Source organism: Ceratotherium simum, chromosome 15 (genome assembly GCF_057802395.1).
Source record: "Ceratotherium simum simum isolate JZ-2026a chromosome 15, ASM5780239v1, whole genome shotgun sequence".
Lineage (NCBI taxonomy): Eukaryota > Metazoa > Chordata > Mammalia > Perissodactyla > Rhinocerotidae > Ceratotherium > Ceratotherium simum.
Genome location: NC_141914.1, coordinates 27437190 through 27462074, shown reverse-complemented (window position 1 = coordinate 27462074; position 24885 = coordinate 27437190). Strand labels below are relative to the sequence as shown.

At 41.7% G+C, this 24885-nt stretch overlaps 1 protein-coding gene across 2 annotated transcripts; it reads left to right on the top strand.

The window, feature by feature from the left end:
- The first annotated feature begins 2819 nt into the window (after nt 1-2819).
- DYNLT2B (dynein light chain Tctex-type 2B) lies at nt 2820-23338 on the top strand. Of its 2 annotated transcripts, XM_087439786.1 has the most exons (6): nt 2820-3092; nt 6074-6207; nt 9267-9336; nt 20211-20274; nt 21240-21318; nt 22982-23184. In XM_087439786.1, the coding sequence occupies exons 1-5, from the start codon at nt 2962-2964 to the stop codon at nt 21315-21317; spliced, it is 477 nt and encodes a 158-aa protein (XP_087295912.1). In that variant the 5' UTR covers nt 2820-2961; the 3' UTR covers nt 21318; nt 22982-23184. The 2 variants fall into 2 exon arrangements, with proteins under 2 accessions (XP_087295912.1, XP_004424854.1); XM_004424797.3 differs by lacking the exons at nt 21240-21318; nt 22982-23184 and adding an exon at nt 23191-23338 and having other exon boundaries at nt 2861-3092.
- Nucleotides 23339-24885: the final 1547 nt, after the last annotated feature.

Here is a 24885-nt window from a genome sequence, read left to right as displayed (position 1 = left end):
AGATCAAAAACGGAAGTTTGGAAGTAAAACCGACAGCCCCTTCTCCAAGTTTGAAGTGCAATCCCAGCAGGTGAGGGTGCAATGTCGCTGACTCTAGAGATGAACTAGAGCAGCTCACTTACCTTCTCTCTGCACAACTCAATTTAGGGCCCTGGAAGGGGGAGGAATGGAGAGGGCCTTGGAGAGGCCACGGGGAGAGGAGAGGAGAGAAAAGGAGGGGCGAGGAGATGAAGAGGGAGGAGAGGAGGGCAGAGGAGGGGAGAGAGGAGAAGGGGAGGAGATGAGGAGGGGAGTGGAGAGGAGAGGAAAGGAGGGGAGAGGAGAGGAGAGGAGAGGGAGTTCTGCATTCATTCTTCTGTGGGCCCGGTAGCCCTCCACATGGGCTGTTGGCTGCCCTCTGTAGGATTCCAGAGGGCACCTGCATCCTCTTCCTTCTACCTACATCCCAGGATCACCTCATACTCAGAATGGGCTTTCACCTGTTTTTTCTTCCCAAACAAATGCTACATCTGGCTCTTGGCTTGGCTTCCAACCAAGTTTTGGGCAGAGGGGCTGATGCTAGTCTGTTCATCAGGATGGTGTTAAGTAAACATTTTATTAAGAAGAAAAGTTGTCTGTCCCTTACCTTGTGTGTGCCTTCTTGAATATCATCCTGGAATGAAGAAGATGGTGCCTTGTTTATAATCCTGCTCAGAGAAAAGTAGGCCCATCTTTGGAATAGGTTGTCCTTCAGCTTTCTGTTATAGCAAGTGGCACCCTATTTAGTAATAATTAGTTTAGTCCACTGCTCCCCAGTTCACTCTTTAGGACAAGGCCTGGGTTTTTCGTCTGTGGAAATTAACAAAAGAAACCTGAATTAAACTGGATTCAGGAAGGTCTGTAGGGGGAGCTCTCACATCCTATCATACATTATCAATTACATCAAACAGGAAAAGAGATACACTTGCTTCTTCAACAGGAAGTAAAACTATTACTAAGGGAAGATTTCCCTCTGCACCAGCAACAGCCCAGCCAATGAGAAATGCCACAGCTTGGCCAATGAGAAACTGTTGCCACCCTGAACTGTTAACTTTCCCCCTGATGGACTTTCATTTAGAACAGCTCCTCCCTACTCCCCTTTTTCTCTATAAAAGCAGCTCCTCTCCTTTGTTTTCTGGATTTGCCTATGGTTTGCCACAGAGTGCACATCCCACATTGTGATTCTTTTGGCTATTCCAGAAGAAACTCATTTTGAGGGTAAAATAACTGACGAATTTGCCTTTTAAGTTGACAATTCATTTTTATATCTCCAGGTCCTAGCATAGATGGTATAATAAAATGTTTATTGAATTGAATTATGCACCGAATCATCTGGGTTTTTAGCTGGACTGCAGTAGATGGGTGAGAGAAACATAGCTGAAGAGATCAGAAAAAGTGAGGAAAAGTCTGTGTTCTAGGGGTATGATTTCTTAAGGCTGGTGAAACAGCAAGCAGAAAATATACTATCTGCCCCCAGGAGACATTGGACTCCTGTGCCAGGCAGGGACCAGGCTAGTCTGTGGTTGCATGACCCCAGCCAGAGATGGGGCTGGTGCTGCTGAACCAATGGGAGGCTAAAGAGGGTGTGGTTGAGGCAGCACTGAGCTGATGCTGGGTGCACACCTGCACCCTTGCACAGACCTCAGGCTGCTGGCTGGTGCCAAGAGGAAGGTTCAGCAACCCAGCCAGATCACGAAGGGTCTTACTGGCAAGCAAAGAAGTGTGAATGTTGGGGGGACAGCCATAAAGAGACATCAAAAGATTTCAAGCAGAGTAGTGACAAAGGAAAACTATTCTGGGGGCAGTGTGAAAGGTGGACTGGGAAGGTGAGATTGAAAGGAGTTTATTGAGCCAGGAAGACCAATCTAGGCAACATTATCAAGAAAACACTTTGTAAACCAAAATCTGGAATAGTAAAATTCGTCGGTCTCTACTGGAACTTGCAAAGATATACTTTTATAGAAACGGTCCCCTTTGCATTTTATAGAAGCAGGTTTTGGAACTTGTTAATTCAACCAATAGGTTGAAGGTTACCAAAGGAAGCCTGGATGGATATTGGGGGAATTTGTTTTCTTAGTTTTTGAAGCTAGCAGAGGCCAGGATACTACAGTTTTCTAAAACAGGACCAGAGACTGGTGCTCTGAGAATAAGCACAGAATGCACCCTAAAGTCTGCCCTTTCTGACTTTTGCACTGGAGCAAGGGTGTAGGTGAGGCTGGGGGAACTGCAGGTTGGCAGTTATGGATTACAGCAGGGCACTGCAAACTTTTTCTATAAAGGGCCAGATAATATGTTACATTTTGAGGGCCATACAGTCTCTGTTGCAACTGCTCAATTCTGCTAATATAGAAAAGCAGCCATAGACAATATGTAAGTCAGCATGGTTGTTACAATACAACTTTATTTATGAATACTGAAATTTTAATTTCCTGTAACTTTCACGTGTCATGAAATATTATTCTTTTAATTTTTTTCAATCATTTAAAAATATAAAACTCGTTCACAAGTCGTACACAGCAGGATGTGGCTGGATTTGACCTGCGGGCCACGTTTGAAGACCCTTTACATAATTAAAGTCAGGGCCCTGCTGCTCACTAGCCGCGTATCCCTCGACTTCTACGGGCCTCAGGCTCCGTGTCAATTTCTTAAGATTGTAGCGCCGTTATTAGGAGTTAACGCGCCTTACAGCACTCTAAATATCACACGGAAATACATCAGCTTTGGCGGAAGCTACCGTCGCTCTCGCTCCGCCAGTTCCCGCCCAGCAGCCGGTGCGCAGGCGCGGAGGAGGACGGCGACAGCTCGCGGAGACGGGCGGCCCGCTCTGCGGAGAGCGCGCCGCTGCGTCGCGTCAGGGCCGTTGTCCTGGCAACGGTCTCCCATCTCCGTGCCGCAACCGGCAGGCCTGCATCGCGAGATACACCGGGCCAAGAAGCCCTGGCCATGGCTGCGCCGACCAGTGCTTCCTTCTCTATGGGCGTGTCCTTCTCTGCGGGCGACGGCTTGCCTGAGACTGAGAAGAACGCCGGCGAGTCCGAGAACACCTATATTCTGCGGCCCATTTTCCAGCAAAGGCGGGTAGCGGACGGCTTGGGGCGGGGGCGTGCGAGACTGCTGGGTCGGGCCGGCAGAGCTCGCCTCAAAGCCTGGGCATCGGGAAGGAGCGCGCGGGGGACCAGCGGAGGGGGCGGGGCGGGCCTGCAGAGGGAGAGGCGGGGCTGTGGCGGGAGGGCGGGGCCGGGGTGGGCGACCGGGGCGGGCCTGGAGGCGGGGGGCGGTGCTGGACGGGGGGCGGTGCTGGGAGAGGCGGGGCTGTGGGAGGGCGGAGCTGGGCTGGGGACGGAGGGGTGGGCCGAGAAGAGGGCGGGGCGGGGCGGGGCTAGGGAGGGAGGGACTGGGCTGGAGAGGGAGGGGCGACTCGGGAGGGAGAGGTGCAGTTCTTGGGGTTCCAGTTGCAGGGGGCAACAGAGGACCGCACCTGCAGTTGCAGTGTTCAAGCGCTGGGAGCGCCTTAGGCTAGCGCAGTGGGCATGGTTGGCTCTAGGAGACCCAGGACGAGGGCACAGAGGAAAGGAGATGGGTGGAGTAGAGAGAAGGGCAGAAAACAAGCGGCTTGCATGGAATGCCCTCCAGCGCTGTTTCCAAGGTTACTGTGTGCGTACGTGTGCCAGAATACGCTTACTCTTCTGCAGGGTGCGAGACCTGTATGTATACAAAGTGTTACCCAAGTAGTATGCCGAGCCCCTTGGCCTGCCATCCCCATGCCTTCCCAGAGTTAAGGCACACAGTCTAGTGCAGAAGACATTCTGCTAGGGCTGTAGGATCCATCACTAACTTCATCTTCACAAGATAAAAAAATTAAGTAAAAAAAAAGATTTCCCAAGCCCCTACTCTGTTGTTTAATACCAGATCGCTGAATCAAATGCTGGGCAAATACTGGAAGCCAGAAACTTTGGTTACAATGTGATAAAAAATTACATGCGGCAGTTTTCCCATGGGTAGAATGGACATAAAAAAAGATAATATTCAGTTGTCTTGGTAAATGGTTCTAAATAGGTAGAATGCCATTCATCTGTGTTTGTTGTAAAACAGTGCCGAACAAGGTTAACAAATATATATATTTGTTATATATTATAATATATATACCTATATATTATGTAGGAATAATCCTATGAGATTATTTGTGATTTGTTTGAAGAAAACTTTTAACATTTTGCTAAGAATGGAAAAAGCTTAAGGGAAGAGCCAGATATAGTATGTTTGTTAATAGGAAGACCACATTTTGAACGGATCAAATCTTGGAAATTTGTCAATGATTTGAAAGTTCATCTGTGAGAATAAGCAGGCAAGAGAGCAAAGAAAATACTGTTAAAAATTAATAAGGGGCCACTAATACTACCAAATATTAAACCACATTATAAGCTCAAAACTTAAAACATTCTGGTAACATGGTGCATGATAGACAAATCAACTGATAGAATATATAGCCCAGAAAAGGAACCTAGTGTTGTAATACATGATAAATACAACTAAAATGCTAATAGTATTGTTAGGGTGATGAAATTAGGGGAGACTTTTTTTTCCTGTGTCTTCATTTATTCAGTAATCCATTCCTTCAAAAAATGTTTATTGTCAACTATATGCTGGGTACTGTTCTAGGAAATGGGGATATAACAGTGAAGAAAACAGATAAAGATCCTTACTCTCATGGAGTTTCCATTCTAGCTGGTAGAAGGACAACAAAGGAGATAAAGACATAAGTGAACTATATAGTGTATCAGAGAGTAATCAAGTCCCAGGAAGGGAGATATAAAGTGATGTGGTAGGAGGGTGGTTTGAAGTTTTAGAGAGGGTGGCTAGGGAAAGTGACTTTTGAATCAAGACTTGAAAGAAGTGAGGGAAGCTAGCTATGCATATAAAGGGAGGAACTGAACTTCAGGCAAAGGTTAACAGCAAGTGCAGAAGCACTGAGGTTTGCCTGCCTGGTGTGGTCAAAGAACATGGGGTAAGCCAGTGTGGCCTGAGTGGAGAGAACTGGGGGAAAGTAGTTGTAAACAAGGTCGGGGATTTTGGTAGGCTAGACCATATGGAACCTTGCAAGTCACAGTTAGGATGTTGCTTTTACTCTGAGCAAGGTGGGAAATATTTGGGGTATTTTGAATAGAGGAGTGTCATGATCTGACACGAACAGGACCAACAGGACTAGTCTAGTTGCTGTGTTGAGAACAGGATTTGAGGGGCAAAGGCAGACACAGAGAACCTTGTTAGGAGGCCATTGTAATCCAGGCAAGAAGTAATGGTAGCTTTGAGCAAGGTGGTGGCAGTGGGGTGTGAGAGTAATTGAATTTTAGATTATTTTGAAGGTAGAACTGATAAGATTTGCTCATAAACGGGATGTGGGCTGTGAGAGAGAAGGGCAACAAGACGGACACCAAGGTTTTTAGCTTGAGCAACTGGAAGAATGGAGTTACCATTGACTGAGATGGGGACGACTGCAGGAGAACCTAGTTTGCGGAGAAGAGACAATCAGAAGCTCAGTGTTGGGGGCCGGCCCAGTGGTGCAACCAGTTAAGTGCGTGCGCTCTGCTGCGGTGGCCCAGTGTTTGCCGGTTCAGATCCCGGGTGCGCACTGACGCACCGATTGGCAAGCCATGCTGTGGCAGCGTCCCATGTAAAGTGGAGGAAGATGGGCATGGATGTTAGTCCAGGGCCAGTCTTCCTCAGCAAAAAGAGGAGGATTGGCAAATGTTAGCTCGGGGTGGATCTTCCTCACCAAAAAAAAAAAAAAAAAAAAAACCTCAGTGTTGGATGTATTAAATTTGAGTTGCCTACTAGACATCTAGATGGAATATGTGGCCTGTAGTTCAGGGGAGAGGTCCAGTCTGGAGATATAAATTTGGAATATGACTTGTTTTCTTAATTTGCTTTTATTACTTTTATAATAAAAAATATGAAAAAGAAGGTTCTAATAACAAAAAGCTGGGGGAAGTTGAGCTGTGAAGGTAAGTTGGGGTTTTGGAGTTACCAATTAGATGTTTGGAACTGTTTCATTTAGGTTCAGACCTTCTGTGGTTAAAGACTGTATCCATGCTGTGCTCAAGGAGGAATTGGCAAATGCTGAATACTCTCCAGAAGAAATTCCTCAGCTCACAAAACATTTATCAGAAAATATTAAAGATAAATTAAAAGGTAATAGTGTTGATAAATTGGAAATGACTTAAAAGTTCAATTTTCCTGTTTGTCTCCTTCCTCATCTTTAAACAAGGGACATAAGTGGTGGATTCTATTTTTTTTTTGGTGAGGAAGACTAGCCCTGAGCTAACGTCCATTGCCAATCCTCCTCTTTTCGGTGAGGAAGATTGGCCCTGGGCTAACATCTGTGCCCATCTTCCTCTATTTTATGTGGGACACCTGCCACGCATGGCTTGGTAAGTGGTGCGTAGGTCCACGAGTGGGATCCGAACCTGCGAACCCTGGGCCACCGAATCGGAGCCTGCCAACTTAACCAATATGCCACCGGGCCGGCCCTGGTGGATTCTGTTAAAGACAAATTTCTCTTCAATGTCTGTCTTCTCAATTATTTGGTAACTTATACTCCTGTAGGTTTTTGCACGTGGTGGGAAAGAGTAAAGATTAAAAATAAAACATTGTGCGGAACGACCATCCGAGAAATCTGAGTGTGCGGAAAGACCAGGAGGTACAGGGGCTCCTTTCCCCTACAATTCTTGGTTGTTTTTCCTACCAAGATATCAGCTCCTCAGCCTGCCATTCAGTACCCTCACAGGCTGACCTCAGTCCGTCTCTCCAGCTGAATCCTTAGCTCCTTGCCCTACTCAACCCTCCACTTTTGCCAAACTCTACATCTTGCAGAGCAGATCATGTGCTCTCCCTCCCTGTTCTTTGTCTTTCTGTCTCTCTTTTGTTAATAATGTTAAAAATAATGTTAATAATGTTAAATCTGAAAAGTCCTTTCTTTCTGTCTACGCTTTTATAAAGATATTTTTTGGAGGGAAGAAATGTCTTTGTAATAGTAATATGTTTTCATTGTAATAAACCTGGACAATACACATAGAGTTTTTTTAAATTATATAAAATCCTATTACCCAAAGGTAGTTACTGTTTAATATTTTGGTGTCTTTTCTTCTTCTTCAAAATTTGTTTTAATTTTTAGAAATGAAAAAATATAGAAAAGTAAAAAGAAGAAAATAGCAATTCCATGTATTTCTACCACCCAAATTAACTGTTAGTATATTAGCATTTTTGTTTTCAGACTTTTTAATGAAAATTCACTGTTAACATTATTGTAAAAAAAAAAATACACGCTTATTCCAAAAAATTTAAACAGTGTAGAAAAATAAATAAAATTAGAAAAAGCACCCCAAATCCATTTCTATCTTTTAATCTGCAGATTTTATTTTTTCTGTATCAGGGAAATATTCCTGTATCTCTGAATACATTTCCTGTTCCACTTGTTAGCTTCTCTTCAGGACACCAAATATTGATATGTGGAATCATCTTTGTTTTCCATATCTACTTAGCTTTTCTCTGCTTTAATTTCTTCCTTTTTCTTTACATTTACTTGTGATTATCTTAAGCCAGTAATTCAGTTTTCATGTGTCTGTCCTGTCTCTTGCCATTTTTAATTTATTAGCTGTACACTGATATTGTGTGGGTATTCAGTTTGTTTCCTAGGGCTATAACCTCCCTTTTCGTCTTTCTGTTGTTTTATAATCTGATTTTATTATTTTAATGAGTTTATGAGCTTGTGTTGTTCTATGTTGTTAATCATCTGTGAGGAATTTCTCTTTGATCCTTGATTTATATTATCTCCTAGGTTGAGTTTTTTGTCTTTTAAACAGTGTTATTTCTTTCTTGTTATTCTTTTGTTTGTTTTTGCCATTGCACCTTTTCATTTTGCTATTCAGCTTCTTTTCATTTTGCTCTAATGTAATGTGGGGTGATTTTTTTTTTTACTCTCCTCCCACTGTATCTGAGAGTATTTTATTTTTCTCTTAGAACTATAATTTAAGGGCTGGGTGTTTAATATTTCTAGCCACGTTTCTAAAGCATGGGTATGAGAAAAGGAAGAAGAGAAATCGATAGAGAAAGGAGGAAGGTCAGCCAAGCTGTGTGCAATATTTTTAAATAACAACTTGGGCTCTGTCTTCTGAAATTTTGTTAAGTATCCTGAACTGGGTTCATGTCCCACATGGGAGGGTACCTGTAGTGTTCAGATTGTTTGCCTAATTTACTATATAATCTTGGAGCTTTTACTTTCATCAGAGAGTTGAATCTGTTTCAATTTTGGCCATTTCACTTTTTTTTATTTTTAAACTTTTTCCACTATTCCCTGGTCAAAAAAGGGAGAAGATAAAAATGTCCATTCTGTTTTATTCTTTCCAGATTTAGTGTCAGTGAGAATTTGCAGGATTTTGCAGTTTTAGCAGTATAATTTCCAGGGAACCTGCTGCATTGTGCTGGGCCACCCCAGTATACTCCAGAATCTTATGGGTCTTTCCTTTTCTATCTTACTGAACAGAGTACAGTTGCCTAAAGATCCCATGCCCTGTGCCTTTGCATATGCTATTCTCTGTCCATAGAATGGAGAGGCATTGTCCACCTGGTAAATTCCCACTCCTCTGTCAAGACTCAGCTCATTTATCACACTCTCCAAGAAGTCTTTTTGGGTCATCCATTCCCTGCTGCCTAGCTCTGTGATCCTAATATATATTATACATGCCACTCTTTGAATTATTAGTATATTGCATTTTCATTTTATTTTTCATGCTTGCCTTCCTAACAACTGTGAGTTCTTTAAGGCAAGAATGGTGTCTCATTTGTCTCTGTATCTTGAGGGCATAGCTCAGTACCTGACTTAGAGTAGGGGAGAAAGGAGAGAAACTAAGATCAATTGAGAGATTACTATGGAAGAGAAATCGTAGAGAAACGAGGAAGCTTACCTCATCTAACCTCATAACACTTCCTCGCCAGGAGGTAGGTAAGATATTCCCATGTAACAGATGAGGGAGACTTAAACTGAAAGGTTAAATAACTTGTCTAAGGTTACACACTGACGAAGCTTACAGTTAGGATTTGATCTCAAGTCTCTCTGACTCCCAAGCTTATCGTCATACTCAGTAAGTGCTTGTAGACTGAATGCTTATGTCCATTTCTAGGCAAATTTGCCTTCAGTAAGTAACTTTACCTTATATTTGCTTATAAATAACTTTCTTATTTTTTATTTCTAGAAATGGGATTTGACCGATATAAAATGGTGGTGCAAGTAGTGATTGGAGAACAAAGAGGTGAAGGAGTATTGTGAGTAGTTGGTTTTTCCTTCTTGTTTTTATTCTTGTATGTTTCTTATTAGGTATTCATCCTGTTGACAATTCGGTAAGATTGTGTCTTTACAAGAGTGAGAGGAAAGGACAGTATTAACAAAATGCAGCTGTAACCTGAAGAGGTCCTGGTACTGAACAGGGAAGTGTACAGTCTGGGTAAGCTCCATGGGGTAACTCACTTTTCATAGTATCTGTAGGCCAGTAACTCTTTTAGGGCTTCTGTACATAGGCTCCCAAAGAGAGTGTGGGATTATGTGTATATGTTTCCTTCATATTCCTTGTTGCCTGATTTTTGGTCTTGCCATTCTCCTAAATTAATTCTTTAAAATTGTCTAAGACCTCCTAATTAGCAAATCTCATAGCACTTTCTTAGTTCTTGTTATTGGCTTGGGCTTCTGTTTCTTAAAATTCACTCTGGTGTTTTTGGCCCTAATGTCCCTTATCTACGTTGTTTCTCTCCTGTTTTTCTGATTATTCTCTTTCCTTCACTGGTCCCTCTTTCTCCCCTGCATCTCCAGCTGTGAGCTTTCTACCAGGCTCAGTTCTTATTCTTCTGCTCTTCTCTATGCTTTTTCAATGAGCTCATTCATTCTCATGACCTCAAACTGTCATTCCTGTATTAGTGAGTTCAAAATTTGTATTTCTTATCTTTTTCTATGCCCAAGTGTTAATCTCCTGTTTTCCTTTGTAAACAGTGCCTAGTATAGTATTTTGTAAGAAAGTACTAAAATATTTGTTGAATGGGGCCGGCCCCATGGCTTAGCGGTTAAGTGCACGCGCTCCGCTACTGGTGGCCTGGGTTCGGATCCTGGGTGTGCACCGACGCACCGCTTCTCCGGCCATGCTGAGGCCACGTCCCACATACAGCAACTAGAAGGCTGTGCAACTATGACATACAACTATCTACTGGGGCTTTGGGGAAAAAAAAAATTTGTTGAATGAATAAAAGAAAATACCTTGTAGATATTATCACTGAAAATTTTCACTATAAAATGTTAGATTTGGAAGGGACTACAGATGTTTTCCAGTGTTCAGTCCCGTTATTTTATGATGACACTTATGAGGTTCAGCATGATTTGCCTGAAATTATAGATCTGGCTGGTGTCAAGGTCACTAATAGAGCCCAGCCTTCTGATCCCAGCACATCCTCTTCACGGTGGTGCCCTCTACCGTTTGGTCAAAAGGCTTCTGGAGATTTCCTCACCACAGAGAGACTAAGAAATACTTTATTCTGTCACCTCAGATTCAACATGTTCACATAGAATTCGAAATTTCTTTTCCCTTCCTCTCCTTAAATCAGCCTGCCATTTTAATTTCTCTGTCTCTCACAGTGTTACCAAGGTTCCATTGACTCAGGCTTAAAACCTGGCAGTCCTCTTTTATCTTATTTAACTGTTACTCTCTCCCGTTGCACGCACTGTAATCTAGATGCCAGGTTTACTTAGCAGCCCCTTATCAGCGCTTCCTGACTCTGCTTTCTCTCCTCTACAATTCGCTTTGCTTACCAGACCAATCTCCCAGAAGTATACCTCACTTTCTTTCCATGAACTCTATAGAGTTTATTTCAAATCCTGTCAAGTATAAAGTCCTTAAACTGGTTATGATTGACTTTGTGAAATGTGATCAGGCCAAACTCTAAAGCATGGCATACAAGGCCTCCCCCACCCCCTTTTAAAACTTTTATCATCTAACATTTCAAACATATGCAAAAGTGTAGGGACTGAGGAACTCCCATGTTTCTATTACTTAGCTTCAAATGTTACCAGCACGTACTGATGTTCATTTATACTGCCACCTTCTCTCCCTGTCTCCACCAGATTATTTTTAAGCAAATTCCAGTGATCATACCATTTCATCTGTAGATACAATAGTTTATATCTCTGACATATACAGACTCTTTTTTTTTTTTTTTTAAAGATTTTATTTATTTTATTTTTTCCCCCCAGAGCCCCAGTGGATAGTTGTGTGTCGTAGCTGCACATCCTTCTAGTTGCTGTATGTGGGACTCGGCCTCAGGATGAACGGAGAAGTGGTGCCTCGATGTGCACCCGGGATCCGAACCCGGGCCGCCAGCATCGCAGCGCGCGCACTTAACCACCAAGCCACAGGGCCGGCCCTATACAGACTCTTTTTAACGTAGCAAGATATCACATCTAAATATTGTCAATCCTTAATATTATAAAAGATTTACTTAGTGTTCAAATATACCCAACTGTCTCATATATATGTGTCTGTATATATATGTGTATGTGTTTGTGTGTATGTATATATATATATATATGTATATATATTTTTTTACAGTTTGTTCAAATCAGGATCCAGACAAAGTCCACACATCACGTTTGGTTGATACATCTCTTGAATTTCTTTTAATCTATCATTTTCACTCCCTCTTTTTTTCTCTCTCTCTTTTTTTGTTACCTTGCCATTTATTTGTTGAAGAAATTGGGTTGTTTGTCCTATCGAGTTTCCTACATTCTGGAGTTTTCTGATTGTGTCCCCATGGTATTGTTTAATGTCTTTTATTTCCCATATTTTCTTGTAAGTAAGTAGTTAGATCTAGTCTTAGTCACAGGTTTGAGTTTTTGGCAAGAATATTACATAGATGTTTAGTATACTTCCTATTGCATCTCATCAGGAGGCACAAAATGTGGTTGTCCCTTTTTTTGTTGTTAAGCTTGATCATGGAGTTAAGATGTTGTTGGGGCTGCCCCGTGGTTTAGCGGTTAAGTGCTCGCGCTCCGCTACTGGCGGCCCGGGTTCAGATCCCGGGCGCGCACCGACGCACCGCTTGTCCAGCCATGCTGAGGCCATGTCCCACATACAGCAACTAGAAGGATGTGTAACTATGACATACAACTATCTACTGGGGCTTTGGGGAAAAAAAGGAGGAGGATTGGCAATAGATGTTAGCTCAGAGCCGGTCTTCCTCAGCAAAAAGAGGAGGATTAGCATGGATGTTAGCTCAGGGCTGATCTTCCTCACAAAAAAAAAAAAAAAAGATGTTGTTGGATGGGTCCATCTATTATAAAGTTCCCTGTCAGCTTTACCGTTAATGGTTTTAGCAGTCTGACCCTAGATCCAGAGGGTACAAAATGGTGATCTTCTAGTTCTATCGTGGTTCTTTATTAGCTGGAATTCTTCTATTAAGAATGACTTTCTTTTTTTTCTTTTAACTGTTTTACTACAATGAGGTACAGTTTGTTCAGGAAAGGAAGGATAAATTTAACAATTTTCAGCATAATGAATTGGTTCCTTAGCATCCTCCAAAAGTTACCAGAGAGTTTTTTTTTTCCCCCTATCTAGGAACCCCTTTTAAATATATGTGATGTGTTTAAGTCCATTGCAGTTATTATCCTTATTGATGCTCAAATTATCCCATCTTTGGCCATTGGTTGCTTCTTCAAGTTAACTCTTGATTCTTTTCTTTTCTCTTTTTTTTTTAAAAAGAAACAAGCTTTGTTTCTCTTCTCAAAACACACCAGATAGAAGCCTGGTGTGGTGCCTCACTGCTGTTAAGGACATAGGCTCTTCTCAGTTGTTGCTCTGTGTGTCCTCATCTGCCTGGTTGAAGATGGCTCAGTACTGCATTTACATTCCTTAAGGGAGAGGAATAGAAGGAAAGAGTATGTGATTTTCCATTTTCAGTACTTTAAAGATGTGATGATGATGTCTTTTGGTTTACATTGTTTCTGTTGAGAAGTCAGCTATAAGTTTTACTATTGTTCCTTTGGAGGGTTTTTTTTTTTTTTTTTTGGTGAGGAAGATTGGCCCTCAGCTAACATCTGTGCCTATCTTCCTCTACTTTGTATGTGGGATGCCACCACAGCATAGCTTGATGAGTGGTGTGTAGGTCCGCTCCTGGGATCTGAACCTGCAAACCTTGGGCCTCTGAAGTGGAGCATGTGAACTTATCCACTACACCACTGGGCCAGCACCCCTTTGGAGGTTTTGTGTCTTTTTTTTCTAGCCACTTGAAAATGTTTTTCTCGTCTTTTTACTCTGATGTATATGGTGTTCTTTTTTTTTTTAATTTTTTTTAAATTTATTTTATTTTTTCCCCCAAAGCCCCAGTAGATAGTTGTATGTCATAGTTGCACAGCCTTCTAGTTGCTGTATGTGGGACGCGGCCTCAACATGGCCGGACAAGCGGTGCCTCGGTGCACGCCAGGGATCCGAACCTGGGCCGCCAGCAGCGGAGCGCGCGCACTCAACCGCCAAGCCACCTGGCCGGCCCTTTATGGTTTTCTTTGTATCTATTCTACTTGGAGTTCTCAGAGCCTCTTGAGTCTGTGGGCTCTTGAATCTGTTTTGTGTCAGCTTGGGAAAATTCTTAGCCATTATCTTTTTTCTTTTTTTAAATAAAATTTTTATTTTAGATTAGTTTCAGATTACAGAAGTTGCAGAGATGGTTTAGAGAATTCCCATATGCTCCATATCCAGTGTCCTCTAATATTAACATCTTATATTAGTATGGTACATTTGTCACAATTAATGAACCAATACTGATGCATTATTATTAACTAAAGTTCACACTTTTTTCAGATTTCTTTAGTTTTTACCTAATGTCCTTTTTCTGTTCTAGGATCCTATCGAGGATACCACATTACACGCTTCTTTAGGCTCCTCTTGGCTACAACAGCTTCTCAGACTTCCCTTGGTTTTGATGACCTTGACAGTTTTGAGACGTACTGGTTAGGTATATTGTAGAATGTCCCTGAATTGGGATTTCTCTGCTCATGATTAGTCTGGAGTTATAGGTTTTTGGGAGTAAGATCACAGAGGTAAAGTGCTGTTCTCATCATATCATATCAGGGGGCATATTATCAATATAACATGTTACTATTGATGTTGACCTTGATCACTTGCCTGAGGTAGTGTTTGTCAAGTTTCCCATGGTAAAGTTTCTCTTTCTCCCCCTTTCCATAAGGTAGTCTTTAGAAAGAAATCACTATGGCAGCCTGCACTTCAGGAGCAGGGAGTTATGCTCCACCTCCTTGAGGGCAGAGTATCTACATAAATTATTTGGAATTTTTCAGCACAGGAGATTAGTCTCTTCTCTCTCATTTATTTATTCATTCAGTCATTCATTTATTTCAATATGGATTCATGGATTTTTATACTTTGGATTATAATCCAGTACTACATTATTTATTGCTCAGATTGTTCCAGCTTTGGCCATTGAGAGTTCTTTCTGTTGACTCTTGTGTCCCTTTGACATATATACTATTGTGGGGTTTTCTGAGCGCTTCCTTACTTACTGGTACTATAAGATGTTCCATCTTATTTATTCCCTGCCCCAGCCCTAGAATCAGCCATTTTTCCAAGGAGCCCTGTTTCTTTTTATTGGAGAATGGCACTAGAAACTGAGATCTGGGTGCTAGATGTGGCCATTACCTTATTAATTTTTTTTCTTTTTTTGGTGAGGAAGATTGGCCCTGGGCTAACTTCGGTCACCAATCCTCCTCTTTTTGCTTGAGGAAGATTGTCAGTGAGCTAACATCTGTGCCAGTCTTCCTCTATTTTATATGTGGGACGCTGCCACAGCATGGCTCGATGAACGGTGCATAGGTCCACACCTGGGATCCGAACCCGCAAACCGCAGGCCGCCGAAGCAGAGTGTGTGAACTTGACCACTATGCCACGGGGCCAGCCCCTCCGTTACCTTTTTATTTATTTATTTATGTACTTTTCTTTTGTGAGGAAAATCAGCCCTGAGCTAACATCTGCCAATCCTCCTCTTTTTTTGCTGAGGAAGACTGGCCCTGGGTTAACATCCGTGCCCATCTTCTTCCACTTTATATGGGACGCCGCCACAGCATGGCTTGCCAAGCAGTGCGTCGGTGTGCGCCCGGGATCCGAACCGGCGAACCCCGGGCCCCTGCAGCAGAGGGTGTGCACTTAATGGCTTGCACCACCGGGCCAGCCCCCCATTACCCTTTTTAAATATTGCTTGCCCTCCATTTGCTCTCTGCTCTCCTTTTTGGACTCCAATTACATGTATTTAGATCTTTTTACTGTATTCCACATGTTTCGTATGCTCTTTTCTGAATTTTTGTCTTTTCTCTCTGTGCTTAAGTTTGGATATTTTTCTTTTGACCTTTCATTTGACTAATCTTCTTCTCTGTTGTGTCTAATCTGCTGCTAAACCCACCGACTGAATTCTTAATTTCAGTTATTATATTTTTCAGGCCTAGAATTTCCATTTAATTCTTTTTTATAGATTCCAATTCTCTAGTGAAATGCTTTATTTTTTATCTCTGTTCTCCATGCTCCCTCTCTCCTCCCTTTTTACATTTTGGTCATAGCAGTTATTTTAAAGTCGTTGTCTGCTTACTCTAGTATCTGGATCATGTGTGAGTCTGTTTCCATTGATTATTTTTTTTTCTTGATAATCTTTCATATGGCTCTATCTCTTGGCATACCTAGTTTGAATCCTGGACATTGTGTTAAAAAATTGTAGAACCTCCAGATAATATTATTTTCTTCCAAAGAGAGTTTACCCTTTCCTTTGCTATTCAGTAGAGTATGGGCTGCTTACCTTAATCCAGTCAGGTACTGAGCTGACTTAAGGGTGGGCTGCAGTTTTGATAAGGTTCTCTCTATCTTCAGTTCACCCTTCTTTCTTGAATGTAGCGCTCCAGATCTTTCAACCAGAATCTGGAGAATTCACTGGAACCCCACCCCCAGCAGGTCCTGACTTTCAGTTCTTGTCTTCTCAGCATAAAATTACTCTTCATTTCAGAGGCTTTTTCCTTAATGTATTATTTTCCTATTACTGCTGTAGTAAATCACAAACCCAATGGCTTAAAACAGCACAAATATATTATTCTACATTTCTGGAGATCATAAATCCAAAATGGGTTTCATTGAGCTAAAATCAAGGTGTTGGCAGGGCTGTATTCTTCTGGAGGCTCTAGGGGCGAATCCATTCCCCTGCCTGTTCCAGCTTCTAGAGGCTGCCTGCATTCCTTAGGTCATACACCCTTCCTCCATCTTTAAAGACAGCAGCATAGCATCTTCAAATCTCTCTCTGACTCTGACCCTCCCAGCTCCCTTTTTCTTTTACATTGAGTTTGTGATTACAGTGAGCCCACCCGAGTAATCCAGGCTACTCTCCCCATCTCAGGATCCCTAACTTAATCATAGATCTGTAAAACCTTTTTTGCCATGTAATATATTCACAGGTTCTGGGGTTTAGGACACAGACATATGTGGTGGGGGTCTATTATTTTGCCTACCACAATTAGTTTTTTAGGTTCCTGCTTACACAGTTTCAGAACTCAGCACACGTCTTGAGGGGAAACCTACCATGTGACAGGCTCAGTTCTACTCTCTCCTGTTTTTCAGGGATCTTGGTCCCTCAAGTCTCCAATTTTATCTCCCTAGCCCTGCAAGACTGCCAGCAGTCCTGCTGGTTTCTTTTTCCCTCAGTAATTAGTTCTCGACCCGGGCAAAGCCCGGATTCTCAGCCACTAGCCCTGTGCCCAGAGTTGGCAAATGCCCCAAGGAGAACTCTGCTGCAGAATATCACCTTACCTCCCTGCGTTCATCTCTCTCGGGAATTTTGGCCCCCCTACTCCCATTTGCTTCAGCAGCTATCTGATTCATTTTATCCAGTTTTTCTAATTGATCTTGGTGGGAGCACTGGCCTGCTGCAAACTGTTCCATCATATTTCTTCTAAGTCCTTTTGACACAACTTTATATATATATTAATCTTTTTGATGTAGCCCAGGGTTTTGATATGACCCAGATGTCCCAGGTTTATCTTATGTATTTCCTGCCCTAAACTTGGAATTGGCCATTTCTTCAAGGACCTCTAGTTCCTTTTGTTGGGAAATGGTGTAAAGAGACCACAATTTGAAGGCAAGGATTGTGTTTTATGCATCTTTGTATCATTTGCACCTAGTGTTTTGCTTATGTATAATAGATACTCAACAAATATTTGTTAAATAAATTTTATATTCATGCTTTCACCTGGTTCTACTCAGCTTAAGTACCGCTTCCTGGGCCGGCCCCGTGGCTTAGCGGTTAAGTGCGCGCGCTCTGCTGCTGGCGGCCCGGGTTCGGATCCCGGGCGTGCACCGACGCACCGCTTCTCCGGCCATGCTGAGGCCGCGTCCCACATACAGCAACTAGAAGGATGTGCAACTATGACAGACAACTATCTACTGGGGCTTTGGGGGAAAAAAATAAATTAAAAAAAAAAAAAAAAGTACCGCTTCCTTCATGAAGTCTTCTTTGGCTTTTTCTCCTCTCTAAATTCTCTAAACTTCTGTAGCTCTTCTACAGATTTAATTCAATTATTGTGCCACTTGGAGGCTTGAACTAGATAGACATTACAATCCCTTTTAATCCTAATAACCTATACATTAGCACCAACTATACATTCTCTTATTCTTTTGATGTATGTTAATTTTTTCACTTAATTAAATTGGGAATTATTTGAGGATAGAGCCAGATTTTACTCTTTCTGGACAAATGGTAGTTGCTAAATAAATGCTTGTTGATTGATCAATTAAGTAGATTAACTTTATTTCATATTGTTACTGTTGCAGTTTGGAAATAGGTGGAACTTTTTTGATTTAAGAATGTGTGAGGGGGGGCCGGCCCCTGTGGCTTAGCGGTTAAGTGCACGCACTCCGCTGCTGGTGGCCCGGGTTCGGATCCCAGGCGCGCACCAACGCACTGCCTCTCCAGCCATGCTGAGGCTGTGTCCCACATACAGCAACTAGAAGGCTGTGCAACTATGACATACAACTATCTACTGGGGCTTTGGGGAAATAAAAGGAGGAGGATTGGCAATAGATGTTAGCTCAGAGCCAGTCTTCCTCAGCAAAAAGAGGAGGATTAGCATGGATGTTAGCTCAGGGCTGATCTTCCTCACAAGAGAAAAAAAAAAAAAAGAGAATGTGTGAGGGGCTGGCCCGGTGGCATAGTGGTTAAGTTTGCGTGCTCTGCTTTAGCGGCCCGGGGTTAGCGGGTTCGGATCCTGGGAGCCGCCCCACGTACCGCTTATCAAGCCATGCTGTGGCAGGCGTCCCGTATATAAAGCAGAGGAAGATGGGCACGATGTTAGTCCAGGGCCAATCTTTGTCAGCAAAAAGAGGACTGGCAACAGATGTTAGCTGAGGGCTAATCTTCCTCACTAAAAAAAAAAAAAAAAATATGTGAAATATTAGGCTGGAGGGAACTCTTCTATGTAAAACTTAAAAAAAAAAGCTTTTGGGGCTGGCCTGGTGGCGTAGTGGTTAAGTTCATGTGCTCCGCTTCAGCGGCTGGGATTTGCAGGTTCGGATCCCAGGTGTGGACCTGTGCACCACTTATCAAGCCATTCTGTGGCAGGCGTCCCACATATAGAGTAGAGGAGGATAGGCACGGATGTTAGCCTTGGGCCAATTATCCTCAGGAAAAAGAGGAGGATGGGCAGCAGATGTTAGCTCAGGGCTAATCTTCCTCCCCCCTACCCCCCAAAAAAAACTTTCAAAAATGAACCACTATAATATGGTATATGTATATCTTTCTCTACAGACTTGAAGCTGAACCGCCTAGGTTCAGAGCCAAGCTTTGTCACTTACTCTTTGAGTGACCTTGGACAAATTTACTTAATTTCTCTGACTCTCTGTTTCCATTTTTATTAAATGGGTATAATAATAGTACCTACCTCACAGGATTAAGTGAGTTAATACATGTATAGCTGGCACAAAGTAAGTGCTCAATAAATGTTAATGATGAATCATATACATACATTTAATAAAAAATGTAAAACATTTGTAATTACTTTTTTTACTTAACATTATATTGTGAACATCTTTTCATGTTTTTGAAGTTTTTAATGTAAAAAATATCTTTAATGTCTGCATAGAATTTCATTGCCAAGAAATACCATAATTTCATTTACGAATCCAGTAGTACTAGGCATTTATTTCCTTTTTTTTTTGCTGGGAAAGATTAGCCTTGAGCTAACATCTGTTGCCAATCTTCCTCTCCTTTTTGTTTCTTTTTTTCCTCCCAAAATCCCTGGGACATACTGGTATATTCTATTTGTAAGTCCTTCTGGTTCTTCTATGTACGCCACCACCACAGCACGGCTACTGATGAGTGGTGTGGTTCTGCTAGCGGGAACCGAACTGGGGCTGCTGAAGCAGATGTGCTGAACTTTAATCACTAGGCTATCAGGGCTGGCTCTGTTTCCATTTTTTAACTGGCTTTTATTTGACTGACATTTTTTCTTACCCAAGAACTGAGGAGAGGAGAATGGCCAATTTGAGAATTTAGAGGTAGCATAGCATCCTGTAGAGATAATACTGGATTTAGAATTAGTTACAAGATTGAATTCTAGTTCAGAGTTTGCCCTTTTCTTTTTAAGACTCTATAAAATGATCAAGTTGGACTAAATAATCTGTTGAGTCCTTTACAGACTTATCTTGTCATATTATTGTGCAGCAGTTGAGCCCATTTTAGTCATAAGTCTTAAGTATTATTTCCTCTAAAAGTCACACACAAATATCTTAGCTGAAGTAATTAATTACAGAGCTTCGCACCCAGAGTACCAAAGACTTCAAGGTATTGACCTCTTCAGCCATCAGGTAGCCAGTCAGAGTCTGAGGCTGTAGACCCCAGGGCTGATCACCTCCAGCTGCAAGCAGCCTTACCTATGACTCCAGTCCCTTCTAGTTTACCCAGTATACTCTGCTGTACAAATATGGTTTTCTGTGTGCCAGCCTGTGAAAAGGTTTGGAAGTACTGATCTATAAGAATATATCAGGGAAAACTTTTGCTTATGGAAGACATATGTCGTTCAGATCCTTGTTATATTGTTGATAATTCTTCATTCTTGGACTTTTTAGCATGGCTGCTCGCTGTTTCTGGGATGCTGACACTGACAACTACACTCATGATGTTTTCATGAATGTAAGTCTATTTGGAAACCTCTTTTTCCCTTCCAAGGACTTGTAGACATTCTACATCAAATTACGTAACATTTATTAAGATGCAAGGACACCTTAGTTTGAGACATTTGTCTTAGACTCCTTCTGGATAAGATGATTTTCCTGTTCCTTTTTGTGTTACTAAAGCAGAAATCTAGTGTGCTGCTTATAAGCAAGGAGACTTGTATGCGTACAGAGGATGTAAGTCTTCACAAGTTTGAATTTGGGAATAGCATATTGTTTAGTGATAAAAGATAAATAGCACTTTGCTAAGCTGCAAAGAAATTTGGGTGGCAGGGATTCCATGAGCAAAGGTGATTTTTCTTTCAGTAATAAAATTAATCACTTTATCCTAAAGTTATTTCTCAAAGCTAAGCAAAAATAAAGAAGAATTTTTAAAAAGAGATTTCATTTAAACATTGGTAAGTTGTTGACATGAACGTTTTTTATATTTTAATCATATGTTGTTATTTTATACTTGCTTCCAGAAATGATCCCATCCTCTGTCCAAATGCTCCCAGGTTGCCAATTAGTAGAGTCTGAATTCAAGTATAGTAGAGTAGAACAGAAACTGGATTGAGTGAATTAAGAGAGATGTTCCATTTCCAGCTCTGTAACTTTCTAATTGAATGACTTTAGGCAAGTCATTGGACTTTTCTCTGATTCCATCAGTAACATTAGGAAGCTGTACTAGAGTTTTCCGAGAGACTGGCTGTGGCTGCCTAAGAATAATTTGAGAAACTTGTTTAAAATACAGATGCTGGGGCTCTATTCAAGTAGATTCTGATCAAATAAGCCAGGGGTTGGATCAGTGAATCTGAGTTTTTAAAAAAATTCCCCACATGATTATGCTTACTGCCAGGTTTGGAAGCTGCTTGTGTAGATGATCTTTTAGCTCTGAAATTCTGTGCTCTTACCAAAGTTTCTTTTTATGCTCAACTACCTTAGGGATCAAGGGCTGAACAGTGGGACGTACTACTATGTAAATCTTCATTTATCAGCTCTCTGGGGGAAGGGCCAAGCTAAGGTGATGTTTTTTCCTGCTTTTTAATATTAAAAATGTGTATTTCCCTGAGTCCTTATACAATACAATTCGTTCATTCAACAGATAACTCTGAGCTCCTATTACGTGCCAGCCTCTGTCCTGGAGGTGCTAGGAATAAAATGATGAATAAGACAGGCATGGTTTCTTCCTGTAGAGAGCTTATAAACCACTGGGGGCCAGACAATACTCAAATTAACAAATATGTAATTTAAAACTTTAGTTATGAATTATTACTTAATAAAGATTAATAAACAGGATTGGTGGGGGCGGTGCTTAAAAATTATTTTTGAGGGGCCGGCCCGGTGGCGCAAGTGGTTAAGTGCGCGCACTCTGCTGCGGTGGCCCAGGATTCGCCGGTTCGGATCCTGGGCACGCACCGATGCACTGTTTGGCAAGCCAGGCTGTGGCGGCGTCCCATATAAAGTGGAGGGAGATGGGCATGGATGTTAGCCCAGGGCCAGTCTTCCTCAGCAAAAAAAAAAAAGAGGAGGATTGGCAGATGTTAGCTCAGGGCTGATCTACCTCACACACAAAAAAATCATTTTTGAGAGCCTTGTCTAGGTTGCTGACTTAGTCTGCTCTTTGTGGAGTGTTGATTTAGGTTTCATCGTCAGAGCTTAAAGCACTTTGTTTATTTGGGAGAAGATCCTAGGAAGCACCAGTGGAGGATGAGGAAATGAGAAAGGGGAGAAAAAAGCATATGTTACTGAGCTGATAATTGCTGTGGATAACCCCGCCTCAATCCTGCTGGGGAACTCTGGGTGGCACTGTAGAACAGTGCCAATCAAAGCAGAGTCCACAGACCAGTGCCAGTCCATGAACTGTTATAGGTCTTTGATGAGATAAATACATGAATTGAGTGTAAGGGTTTAGAAACTCTTATAGGAATTTGACAAAGTAATTTTATGTCCATTGAATCTAATAATAAAAAGTTTAGGATGTATTTGTATGTTTTTTTATTTCATTTTCCTAGTCACTAATTTTTATTGTATTTTACAAAAGTATCAGTCCATGTGGGGTTGGAAATTCAAACAAAAACAAAAAACAGGTCCTTTACCATAGATAGCACTATTGTAGAACACGGATCCCAGTTATCCCACCCAAGGAGCCAGGGAACTGGGCCAACCAAAGAATTTTGCGTTTGGTTAATAATCAGGTACTTGAGTTCAGATTTTCTCCCATCAGTGCCAAGCTGGACGTGAAGTTGGTGGGTCAGGAGTTGCTGAAGCAGGTGGAACTCCTGTAATAAATACCTAAAAAGTGTTTTAACAAGTTTAACTGGGATCTGGAAAGCACTTGGAGCTGATTCTAAAAAATGGACAAATGAATTTTATCAATTAAGAACAAATACCCAGAGACCGTCTGCCCCTATCTAGAATTTATGACAAGGTGCTGTTATTTTTATTATCTGTGATACTATAATATAGTTCCTTGAGTTGGGTAATGCATTTACTCCAGGAAACTGAAAGCATTTCATACTTATTATTCTTTGGTATTATTTCTTTGATAAATATTATTATTTGTTTGATAAATCATGGAAAATGGGAATACTTATTTTATGAATATGCATTACATAAAATTCATGAGTTTGCATTTTACTTCTACTTTCAGAAAATCTAATTCTTTATCCATCCTACCGTTTTAGCAAGCAATTTTATAGTTACCCTGGGGCAGGCAACTTTACAGCTATACTCTGGAAACCGTTTGTTTCTTGAAGAAGGAAGAAGTCTTCATGATTGAAAATTGGCAAAGATCTGAGATGGTATTAATTTCAGGTCTGTGCTGCCCTTAGTCTTTCATTAGTACTAATGTTCTGGATTTGTGAGTGTGTGTTCTGTTTTGTTTGTGTTTTAGGACAGTTTATTCTGTGTTGTAGTGGCATTCGGCTGTTTCTACTATTGAATCTTTGAAAGCTGGGAAAAGAAATGACCATGAAGAAATATGAACTTTTTTATATTGTTAACTTGACAAAATAAAGATAAGTTGGCAGTTTGGCAACTGAGTCTGTTGAGTTTTAGGCCTTATATTTTAATGTTTTGATTTTGTTATAATATGTTCTTATTACATTTGGAAAGTAGAGAAAAAAGTAGGGGAAAATCCATAATTCAACTGTTCAAATATAACCAACTGTAAATATTTTGGTATGTTTTCTACCAGTGTTTTTTTATTTGCAGACTTGTGAAAATATCATATATACAATATTATAACCTGATTTTTCACTTCTCATAATGTCACGTGCAGTTTTTATCATTTTATTTGCATTATGATTTTCACAAGCAGAATTGAATAGTTGCATTTATTCCATTAGGTTATACCGTTGGTTCTTTTTGCCATGTCCTTATTAAGGGACTGATTTTTTTCTAATTTTTCACTATTACAAATAACACTGAGATGAATTTATTTGTGCATAAAGTTTTTTCCCTACATTTTGAATTGTTGCCTTTATCTCTCAGCCAGTGTTTTTGCTCCGCTCTTGCTACCCTACACCTTATACAGCTTATTAGCTTAAACATGCATCTGTTTCTCCAGGGTTTGTCCAGTGTCAGGGTCTGAGAGTTTTCAAGCTGTGTCTGAAACTAGCCCTTCCTTAAGACTCTCTGATACTATGTTGGTTACTGTCCCAACTCCCACTATTTTTGTATTGATGTTTCCCTTAGGGTCCTTGGTGTCTTCTCAAGCTAGCTGCCCTTATTTGGAGCATCTTAGTCTATTGGCCATGTTAAAATAACTAGTATTTGAAACTCAAAAGGGAAAAGGTCACAATTTAAATCATTTTTCTCCCTGGAGGCTCCTCAGCAGACGCAGAGGTTTACCCACCCTGTTTCTTCGCAGTCACTTTCAACTCAACTATGTCAACAAAAATAATAATGAATAAATAAGTAAATACACTAAAAAGTTCTTTTACATACTCCTTCCATAACATTGGGTATCTACTTGCCTTACACCTATACAATCAAAAGAGACCCTTCCAAAGGCTCAATCTAGCAAAGGAAACGTTTCTCTTCACCAGACACCCCGCCATGTGATTTCCTACCAGTGGCCTCCCTTGAATCCGCTCCTGCTCAACTAGCCTCACTTGATTCCTACGCATCCTTTTTTTGGTGGGCCACCCTGGGTGGGAAATAACATGAAGAACGAGGCTTTGGGGCCCACTACCGGGTTTCATAGGGCTGGGTTGGCGGACGTGAATTCTCTTTACGTCACCAAATAGGGAAAAGTTGGCGCCGCGGTGAAGCGGTCGCAGGCTGGGTGTTTGGCGGAAGGCGTCACGGCCACCTGCCCTGTGGCTGCCCAGCGGCAGGGGCAGGGGCAGGGGCAGGGGCTGGGGCTGGGGCGGGAAGGACCCGGGCGGCCAGGTCCGCCAGAGCGGGACCCAGCCCAGAGCCGCCAGATTAATGCTTCTTGACAGACTGCCAGTGAGCACGCGTGACAGTGCACACCCAGATCTCACACCAGGAGGCGTCTTCACTGCCTACGCCAGTTCCGCGTGGAGACTGACCCTTAGCCATTTCCTTTCCTGTCTGGAGTTTTCTGCTCAGTCACTCCTTC

Bases quoted from the DNA above. Each gene is read 5' to 3' on its own strand.
- DYNLT2B (XM_087439786.1), top strand. From the start codon at position 2,962: ATGGCTGCGCCGACCAGTGCTTCCTTCTCTATGGGCGTGTCCTTCTCT. The intron at 6,208-9,266 runs GTAATAGTGTTG...TTTTATTTCTAG, and splicing joins TATTAAAGATAAATTAAAAG to AAATGGGATTTGACCGATAT. The intron at 20,275-21,239 runs GTAAGTCTATTT...CAACTACCTTAG, and splicing joins CTCATGATGTTTTCATGAAT to GGATCAAGGGCTGAACAGTG.